The 10,969-nt window shown below is 45.3% G+C and overlaps 1 protein-coding gene across 1 annotated transcript in view; it reads right to left on the bottom strand.

Moving 5' to 3' along the window:
- The window catches only part of grin3a (glutamate receptor, ionotropic, N-methyl-D-aspartate 3A), a 107,008-nt gene extending 97,639 nt beyond the window's left edge, over positions 1-9,369 (bottom strand). The window contains exon 1 of the mRNA XM_030342071.1: positions 8,201-9,369. Coding sequence (XP_030197931.1) covers positions 8,201-8,920 — 720 coding nt within the window. The 5' untranslated portion in view covers positions 8,921-9,369. The remainder of the gene's footprint in view (positions 1-8,200) is intronic.
- Between the last annotated feature and the right edge of the window lie 1,600 nt (positions 9,370-10,969).

The following is a 10,969-nucleotide window of genomic DNA, read 5'->3' as shown; positions in this document are numbered from 1 at the left end:
GAGTATGATAGATACAAATGTAAATAAGACTACAAAGTACTACCAATAAATGTGTAAATTATATCTGAATGATATGTATGTGCAGGTCCTTGTGATCAGGATGTACCTGGGATGCCTCCTGAGCAGCCAAACCACTGCTCTCTGATCTTTTCTGGATTCGAAATTTGCAAGATAATGTTTTATTTTATTCCAAATATAAATACAAATATATATTAATTTTTAGATGTATAAATATATTAGGGCTGCACGATATGGGCAAAATATGATATCCCGCCATTTTTGGCTGAATGGCGATATACGATATATATCTCGATATTTTCTATAGAGTGGGTTAGATGTTTTTTTTCTAAGTCAAAAGCCACATGTGAGATGTTGCAAGCACTTTTATTAAAACATAGGTCAGTATGACTGCAACATGTGATTTTGTATCGTTATTTTCAACAGAATTGAATGAACATGTTAAAAAAAAAAGGGACGTTTTTCACCCTCTTCACAAAATAATCACCTATGCAAAACATTATAAAGCTGTAGGTTACACACATTAGCTACCAATAAGAGCATTGGCTTCGTCGCATTGTCCTGTGTACTACGGTGAGGGTTTCAGTGCGCCGTAACTTTAATGCCCCGCCCCCTCCCTTCTCCGTTCCATTTGGGAACATGTTTGGTTTCATTTCGCTTGTTTTGTATATTTTAATTAATTAATTAAGAGCGTCACCAGAGGGCGCCCCCAACACATATTAGTATTACGCATTCCCTATACTGCACTTTGTACCGCTGCTGTAAATGGGAGTAGGGTCCGACTGCGTCCTGCAAGACGGGGGCGTGTATTTTGAGGAGGCGTGTCTTGTAAGGAGGGCGTGTATTTAGTCGGCCCTGATTGGTCTGATTCACGACGGCGTCTGGCGTCACACATAGCCTCGTGCAGAGCCATAATCTATTCTATTTGACATTTGCGGATCTCTTCTCTTGTCGAACCTACTCCGGAGATGTAACGAACTGGTCAACAGCAGTTAGATAGCAGAAAGATGATTGCCTCGATTGATTTGGTAAGTGGACTGCATTATCAGTCAGAGATCGTATACTGTCATTGTTCTTGGTGTAGTTCTACTTTAAATTTTCATGTACACTCACAGCGTAATAATGTGTCGTCAATCCAACCACAAATTGGCTGCGTTTTTGGGATGTCTCTGCTAACTTTTCCTTTATGTTGATATTGCTTAAGCTTAACAGTTGTTGCACCTCTGTAAAGCCAAGTATATGCATTTGACATCAAAGTTATCAGTAAATGCAAATTCGGTTTCTCTTCATTACTCTTTGGTCAGCCTGACATTTTCAGAGTAATATTTTTGTGAATATTAAGAGCCAGAATTTAAATGACACCGCCCATGAGCAAAATATTACACTAACTTTTTAACTCCACTGTTACAGTAAATTGACTCCCTCCCGTAGCCTACAAACACCAGGCAATATCTGGACTTACAGAAGTTAACTGAAATATTGAAACCCCATTTTGTGTACCTATGGTGTGGCAGGCTGTGTAGCTGTATGGCAAAGATAACTACTTTTGTAGGTTTTGACAAAAACGGAACAGCTTCGTAACAGAAGAGTTAACGATGTTGTTGCTCAACAAGACAACTGCTCCCGTCTCTGTGCTACGTTGGAAAATTACTCCCCGATCTCAGTAGGAAATCAAAATCCTACGTATTACATCATCACGCTGAGAGGAAATCACAATCCTACGTATTACTACGTATTACGTCAACACGCTGAGATTGGTCAGTCGTTGTATAGGCGTGCATTTCACAAGAGGGGCGTGTCTTTGTACACGGGGCGTGTCTTGGCAGGAGGACACAGGACGCAGTCGGACCCTATTGGAGTATGGTGGAACAGATTTGTCGTGCTTCCACTTTTAGTCGCAACGGTTTTGCTACACTCTCTACAGATGACCTGCAGCTGCTGCTCATCTGTTTTTTTTTAAACCCGAACTATTTCCACATTATGGAGCCGTTCTTTCTCCTCTTTGAAACAATTTCGTCTACCGCCGCCGTCTCGTTTTCTTTACGGGTATCATCCATGCTTGTTGTGTTGTGAGGGGGCGGCGGGGGCGGGAATGTGGCGTCTTTGCACTAGGGTTGTGAACGATAAACCGATGCGACCGGATATTCGGTTACAAGTGAGAGATACGGCTGCATCGGTAGCAGCCTCCTTAATCGATAGGAATTAGCTGTGAATATCTAGATTAATCGGTTGTAGAGTCATGGATCGGGTATCGCGACACTTAGAATCGGTTGTCGGCTTCACACACTTACAGTTTGCGTCAGCGTCTCTAAAACAACGCGAGAGCTGAAGCTGCCCGTGAATGAGTGACAAGTGACAAGAAGGAAAATGGAGGGGGTTAAGGAGGTCAGCGGTGATAATGACGAAAAGATTTTCAATGCACCGGGGAAACAAAAATCCAAAGTGTGGACTGTTTTTGGGTTTTACAAGAAGGAAGGGAAGCTCGACAGAAGCCGTGCTGTTTGTAAGCTGTGTAGAGCATCCTTAACGTACACCGGCAGCACTACAAATCTCGACCAGCATGCTAGGAGGAGACACGGTCAGGAATACATCGGTGAGACCCGCACCAACGAGCAGGAGCGCACTGCAAGCAGTAGCACACAGCCGGTTATTTTTAACATGTTTGCGCAACTTGGTCAAAACTCAGCACGTGCCAAGGAAATCACAGCATCAATAACGCGTTTTATCGCTAAAGGATTATGTCCGTATAATATAGTTGAGTGGGAAGGATTTCAGGATTTGATCCATACATTAGAGCCCAGGTATAAGATACCCTCCCGAAATCATATCACCAACACGTGCATGCCAGCGTTGTATACACAAGTTAAGAGCCAAGTTGAAAAAGAACTGGCAAATGCAGAGCGAGTGGCAATAACAAGTGATGCTTGGACGTCATGTGCAACGGAGTCTTATGTGACGATCACAGCCCACCACATCACTCCGGATTGGACGTTAAATGTTCATGTGTTGCAGACCAGGGCATTCAAAGGATCTCACACTGGAAAGAATATTGGTGCTCTACTGAAACAGGCATGTATTGACTGGAAACTTTTCGATAAAGAGCCAGCCCTGGTAACGGACAATGCTTCAAACATGGTTTTAGCTGGCGTGGAAGCAGAGATGAGCCCTCACCTCATGTGCTTCGCACACACTATAAATCTGGCCACACAGAAAGCCTTCAAAGTGGACACAGTAGAAAGGTTGCTGGGAAGGGTGAGGAGAGTGGTTGGCTTTTTTCACCGCAGTGTCAGAGCAGCAGAAATTTTACAAGACAAACAGAAACAACTGGCCTTGCCTATCCACAAACTCATCCAAGATGTGTCCACCCGTTGGAACAGTTCCCATGACATGCTTGAACGCTTACTGGAACAACAGCCTGCCATTTCTGCTGCACTCATGTCCAGGGATCTCAGAAGAGGAGAAGAGGTTAACACTCTTAAGGACAAAGACTTCTGCGATGTTGTAGATATTGTGAAGCTGATGGCGCCGGTCAAACTTGTGACCACCAGCATGTGTGAAGACAAGCGGCCCACACTCTCAATGATTTGTCCTGTCCGAGCAAAGCTTAAAAAGAACTTTGAAGCATCAGATGAAGACTCAGCGGTAATCAGAGAGATGAAACAAGCATTCAGAAATGACTTGGAGAAGCGCTACACTGGCCTGGATGATCTGTTCTACACTGCAGCAGCTCTGGACCCCCGCTTCAAGTCTCTGCCCTTCCTGACTGACCATGATGCTGAGCGGACGTTCAGAAGCATAACAGCAGAAGCTACATCCCTGCATAACAAGGTAAATCTCCCAACACACTGTTATCCCTTGAGTGTTCTTAACTTATTTATGCCGTGGATGTTCCTAAAGCCAAAATGTTTGTTAGGATAAACGTGGGATCAAAAAAAGTGGTTTTAAGGGGTTTCAATGGAACGTTTAAGGCTGGATTTTGTTAGCATAGCCATTTTAGGCTTAATTAAAGTATTGAGATTTCAACTTTTTATTCTGACTGCTGTTACTACTACACACTAACTGTCTTTTATATTTTATTTCAAGGCAACAGGGGATCCAATTCAGAGAGGCCCACTGCAGACAAATCCATGTCAGACTGAACCTGCCCTTGGAGATCTGGACATTAGCATTGATGCACCCCAGACCCAAGATGAGCCTAAAGGTTTGTGTATTTTATAACTTGTGACCAAGAAAGAGTTGACTTTGGCTTAAACTCATGCAGCCATAAAATATTAGCATACAACAACAGATTCAATGCAATGAGATAATCGGCATGCAAAGAAAAAGAGTATAATAATGATGATGATAATACAACTTTTACTGATGTGAACAAGAGTGCCAATATAAATTCATTCTGAACATCAGATGAAGGTTCATATATAAAATGGTAAAGACAGGTAGAAAAAAAGTGCCACTGAGTCATGACAAACAAAGCCAGTAATATACAGAATTGTTTTCTATTTCAGATGATGACCCTCCTCTCAAAAAGAAGAAAATGTCAGCGTTGGACCAGCTGTTGGGAAAAGACTTTGAAGTGAGGATGGGAGCTAGATCTGTAAGAGATAAGGCCAACGAAGAAGTCAAGAGGTACAGAGTGCGTGATCTGTTGTCCCTGCAAAAAAACCCACTGCAGTGGTGGAAAGAGCAGCAGGACTTGCCACTGGCTGTCGTCTCTGGCTAAAAAATACCTCTGTATCCCGGCCACCAGTGTGGCATCTGAGCGGGTGTTTAGTACTGCGGGAGATATTGTTTCCTCTAAACGCAGTCTACTCAAACCTGAGCACGTGGATCAATTGATATTCCTGAAGAAAAACCTGTCCCCCAAAAACAACAAGGATAGTGAGACTTGAATGAAGGAGATTTGTAAAAAAAAAGCAGCAGTTTGATTTACTTTATACATATGTTTATTGTTTAATACATGTGTTAATGTTACATATGTTAATATGTTACATATTTATTTCCTTTAATCTTTTACATAATGCACTTGTCACTGTGTGTTAAGCATTGTTGAGATAAGAATGTGGTTGCTGCTTTGTTCTTCCCCCTCTGACACATTTTGAGATGTCATAAGGTTTTGGTTACATGGTTTGTTTATAGGTCACAGGTTCTGAACCCATTATCAATTCCTGCGGTGCCCTCAATCTGCTGCTGCTTACATTTTTCAGTTTGTAACTTGTAACTTGCACCTTTGTTTTCCAAACACTATGCTCAGGTTGTGATTTTTCTACCTCTTTGGTCCATGTCTAAAAATAAATACATTGACATGTGATTTTGTTGTTGTTAGTTTTATTTTAATTTTATTTTTACCAGTGCCATAAAGCAACAATGCTTGGGGATATGTGGTCTTTTACATATTTGAAAAGAAAATATTGCACTGTCATTTCACAGAATTGGCTTCTTTATTTTATAAAATATCTACAACAAATATTAACCTTAGAATCGAATCGAATCTAATCTAATCGAATCGAATCGTTCTTACACTTTATCGATTTGTATCGAATCGGTCTGTAATAAAAGGATATCGTTTTTGAATCGAATCGTAACCTGTGTATCTAGATGCGTATCTAATCGTTTATCACAGAGAGATGTGCAACCCTACTTTGCACACGGCACGTTCGGAAAGACAGAGTGGGAGGGGGAGGGGTCGCGCTCACAGTCTCCAAGGCAAGCGCTGTAGACGCTTGAGGGGGAAACTGACCATTTTAACGCATATCGATATAAACGATATTGTCAAATCTTGTATCCCCGTGGAAATTATATCGATATATCGTACATAGCCGATATATCCTGCAGCCCTAACATATATATATATATATATTAGAGCTGTCAGTTAAACGCGTTATTAACGGCGTTAACGCAAACCAATTTTAACTGCGTTAACAATTTTAACGTGCGATTAACGCAATTATTTTATAATAAAAAAAAAAAAAAAATTTTTTTTTTTTTTCTTTGGCTCAAAACAAAGAAGCAGTAGCCTGACTGCTATGTTCAAATGACATTTGTTCAAAGCAGTCGTTTAATTGCACTATAGGCTCTTTTTTTGTATCGTCCTGTTTTGATCAGTGTATATGCCAATGTTGTTATCAATAAAAAATCATTTGCACAAGGCAAGCCGATGCACTTCACCATGTTAATAAGAGAATTAAAATGAGAAGAATTATGGGACAAAAAAATCAAGGGATATTTAGCATAGAAAAAGAATGTGCGATTAATCGCGATTAATTAGAGTTAACTATGACATTAATGCAATTAATCACAATTAAATATTTTAATCGCTTGACAGCTCTAATATATATATATATTAGTTATATTACACCATGTACTTTGTATTTTGGTGGTCCGGGGATGAGAGCCACGGAGCTGTTCTCCCGCCAGCGCAGGCAACCAGCTCCAGGCCGTGGTTTGTAGTTTGGTTATCGTTTTCTCAAAGGTCCCATAACATGCCACCAGGTGTTGGGGATTAGCCGTTAGAGGCCGTTTTGGAAATCTGCACCTTATGACATCACAGGTGGGCATGTCCCACTAGATCTGTGCTGGATAGATCAGTCTACCAGCCTACCCAGTGGACTGTAGCAAACGGTGCTCATCTATCTGTCATTCATCTAGGTGGACACGCCCACCTGTGATGTCATAAGGGGCAGATTTCAGAAACGGCTTGAAACGGCTAATCACCAACACCTGGTGGCATGTTATGGGACCTTTAAGATGAGGCTTTGAGGGAAAGATCCAACCGTTATGCTTTCCATCAATCTATCACTGTCCGTCTGTTTCCTGTCTGTCTGCCTGGCTGTCTGTGGGTCTGCCTGCCTCTTTTTGTGTCTGTCTGCCTGCCTTTGTGTCAGTTTGTCTGTCTGTCAGTATGTATGTCTGTCTGTCTGTCTGCCAGCCTTTGTGTCAGCATGAATGTTTGACTCTCTGCCAGGCTGTCTGTCTGTCTGCTTGCTGATTGCAAGTCATATTTAACAGAGAGGAAAATAAGATATCCCTGTGTTACACACACTCATACAGGCTCTCTGTCACTCCCCCAACAAACACGTACATTCACACACACGTACACACGCACACACACGCACGCACGCACGCACGCACGCACGCACGCACGCACGCACACAGGGTCACACATCATGGTAGCTCTGTAGGTGGCAGGTGTCCCAGAAGCCTTCAAGCTAACTAATGATGTTAGGATGTGTGTGTGTGTGTGTGTGTGTGTGTGTGTGTGTGTGTGTGTGTGTGTGTGTGTGTGTGTGTGTGTGTGTGTGTGTTTTATTTGTTTGTTTGTATCTATCTGTGTGTGTATCTTTCTGTGTGTGCCTACACACATTTGTGTTTGTATAAGTGATCAAATTGTGTGTGTGTGTGTGTGTGTGTGTGACTGCATTGGTGTGTGTGTGTGTGTGTGTGTGTGTGTGTGTGTGTGTGTGTGTGTGTGTGTGTGTGTGTGTGTGTGTGTGTGTGTGTGTGTGTGTTTCACTGTGTGTTAGTGTGTATGTATCAGTGAGTCAATGTTTGCATGTGTGTTACATCTGTTACATCTGCCATCTATCTTTTAAAGGTCCCTGTAGATATGATGCCTGTGTGTTAGTATTGGTCATGTGTCATGTGCAAACTACTCCAGATGACATATCCAGGTCCGTGTGCTTGCCTTTTTACTGAAATGAAATTTGCAAATAAAAAGTAAACGATCTATCCATTCATGCGCATACGTTTAAAATATTTTAATCAAAAGGAATTAGTCTGTATGTTTGTAGCCTACAATATATAAATCGCAAAATCAACGTTCGTAAGCCCCGGTGTTTGTGTGTGTGTGTGTGTGTGTGTGTGTGTGTGTGTGTGTGTGTGTGTGTGTGTGTGTGTGTTGTGTGTGTGTGTGTGTGTGTGTGTGTGTGTGTGTGTGTGTGTGTGTGTGTGTGTGTGTGTGTGTGTGTGTGTGTGTTTGCGCGCGCGTTTGTGCGCATGAGCGTGGTGCTGATTTCGTTCGTTGTATTACCCGAACTTCTTACGTAACGTCATGAGAGCAGATTATCAGAACAACGTTACGTGCCTTCGACGCCACAGTAAACCAACATATGCATGACTGGAACAACAAGTCACTAGTGGGAATCACTTCACATCGTCGCAGTAACTTTAAACTCCCGCCACGTACCTCACTGTTGCGCGGGAACTCGTGATGCACCACGCTGACCACGGGCACCTGAAGCGCCACCGACACGAACTCCAGCTTGACCAGTTCGTCCCGATTGCGCGGGAAGGCAAGCATGGCGGACACCCCCTGCACCACCACCGTGTGGCACACGCTCTCCAGGAAGGACAGCGGGTCCTCGCCGTCCCCGGTGCCCTGGGAGGCGTACGAAAAGGCGGGTAGTTCCCCGAGGCCCGAGCCCACCGCCATCACGAGCTCCAGGGTCAGGTTGTAGGGCAGCACCCCGTACCGGTTCAGGGCCTCGGCCGCGAGCAGAACCGAATCCCGAGGCGCGAACACGCGGTTCTCCTTTGAGGCGTTCCCCTCGCGCTGCCGTGCGAGGTTCTTATTCCTAGCCCCCCTCTGGCCGGTGCCACCTCGGGTTCGGATGCTCCCGTAGCCGGCCGGTGCACCGGCGCTGGTTCTCGCACTCTTCTCAAACTCCCGTCGTTCTCCCTCTGATGCCCTCGCGTCTCCACCTGTTGTCGCGTCCCCCTCCCGGTCCTCGTTCGCGGCAGCGGACAGTAGGCGCGGCTGCAGGTGCAGCGCCCCGACCCGCACCGTGTGGCCGATCCGCCTCAGCACTTGGCACGGCTGCGGGTGCGAGGCGTAAGGGGCCAGCAGCTCGAGCGCCAGCGCGCACAGCAGCGGGAACCACAAGCGAGCTCCTGGGCCGCTCGCCATGTTCGCACCACGAGCTTAAAACACTGAAACTCCGCGCGGTCCGTCGCTCCGAACAGCTCCCGTTGGCGGGAAACTTGCGCGTTTTTTTTCCAAAGCAGACGACGGGCTGGGCGAGGATGAGCACACGTCGCGCACATGCACAATTCGGAGTCAAAGTGCCGCTTTTCATTTCAAACGGTAAAAACGATCAAGCCATCTCACAAAAAGCGGGGAAAACGCTTTCAATGTGCCCATATTCCAAGCGGAGCAGGGGACAGAGACCGGACGAAATGGCCCTTTGGGGAAAACGCAGAGGAAAACAAGGGTATCTGTTTTCAAACAGATCCAGATATCCACCACGTGCCCATCAATGTAATCCCAGGGTTGACCTATTTATACTTGAAGAATGTATCCACTCATATCCCGGGCGTCGTGGCCGCTCCTCTCCCAGTTAAACACCAAGTAAGGATTTTCCGGAGCGCTCCCGTCTGACGCCCCCCCCCCCCCCCTCCTACTCTCACATTGGCGAGACCCCTCGGCACGAGACCGCTACCCGTGCACGTCCCGGGTCCCGCTCACTGTTAGCCCCGTCTGCACGCTGCGCACGCCGCTCTGCCCGGTTGCAATTTATAAATGGGAAGAAGGAGAGAGAGTGAGAGGTGACCGTCTTTCTGGTGGATCCGGCCCACAGTCACCAGTTTGACCGTGGGGTGTGTCACTTAACACTTTGTGAGCGCTTTCTGCGTCTACGGACGGGGGGTGGCTCGGTGTGGCGGGTGACTTTACCGTGGGTTTTATTATGCAAGCTTAAAAAGAGAATAGGTTTATATTGTTCTTAGAAAATCCTTTAAAAACAAAGTTACTTACTTCAAACATACGATTTTGTAGAGTCGTATGATTTTACACAATTGAAAGAAAACAGGAGCAATGAGATGCAATCTTCCAATCGGAACGATGTTTTTTTAATTGTTGAATGTGAATTTTGAAATCATGAGCTGATCTTACGTGTAGTGTTGATTTTGATAAACCAACAAACGCCGGACTGGATGCTACTTTGTTGAAAAAATATAACGAATCAGCAGGGACGGTAATATAAAGACATTATTCAGAGAAACATAGCCTCTTAAACGACACGTTCTTAATACAACCTGTTGTAGGTGTTCAGTCAACCAACTACCTGCGATTGCGCTCCTCCTTTGACACATGCGTCGCTACATAACCCATAGGTCAGGGGTGAGCAGCGGCCATCAGAAACTGGCTTTTAAATTGTGCCACTGAATATTGATGGGTTAATAGGCTGGTGTGGATTAATGATTGGTTAATATTCCCCCTACAAATGAGACTAGAATTCACACCTCTCCGGGGATCAATACATCAGATTGATCCAATACAGTATGACATCACGGAATGAATCTAGGTGGACAGGTTGTGGTTTATACTACAGGGTGAGGACAGAGCAGAGAAAGGGGGTGAGAGGGTGAGGACAGGGGAGAGAGCGGGGGAGAGGACAGGGGGGAGAGAGGTGGTGAGAGGGTGAGGACAGGGGAGAGAGCGGGGGTGAGGAGAGAGGAGTGGGGTGAGAGGGTGAGGACAGGGGAGAGAGGTGGTGAGAGGGTGAGGACAGGGGGTGAGAGGGTTAGGACAGGGGAGAGAGAGGGGGTGAGAGGGTGAGGACAGGGGAGAGAGGTGGTGAGAGGGTGAGGACAGAGGAGAGAGCGGGGTGGGGTGAGAGGGTGAGGACAGGGGTGAGGTGAGGAGAGAGGGGTGAGAGGGTGAGGACAGGGATGAAGGCAGGGGTGGAGAGAGAAGGGAAGGGTCCAAAGAAGAGAGAGAAGGTAAATGTAAGCTAGACAATGCTAGACATAATTTCTCAAAACGGTTTGATTTGTATTGGTAATAATCAACATATGATTTTAAACATCCCAAACGAGGCAGTATTTGCATATGACGTAGTTTTAGGCAATAGTCTTGTGCCACTGGGAGGTTTCCCATCGCCTCTGCCACAACGGTAGATCAAGAAAGCCCTATTGGGGCGGTTCCATCCAGGAGCTAATGACAAGGGAGCGAGCC

The sequence above is a fragment of the Gadus morhua genome, chromosome 19 (assembly GCF_902167405.1).
Source record: "Gadus morhua chromosome 19, gadMor3.0, whole genome shotgun sequence".
Taxonomy (NCBI): Eukaryota; Metazoa; Chordata; class Actinopteri; order Gadiformes; family Gadidae; genus Gadus; species Gadus morhua.
The sequence above is the reverse complement of the archived record's forward strand: the minus strand, read 5'-3'. Positions and strand labels throughout refer to the sequence as shown.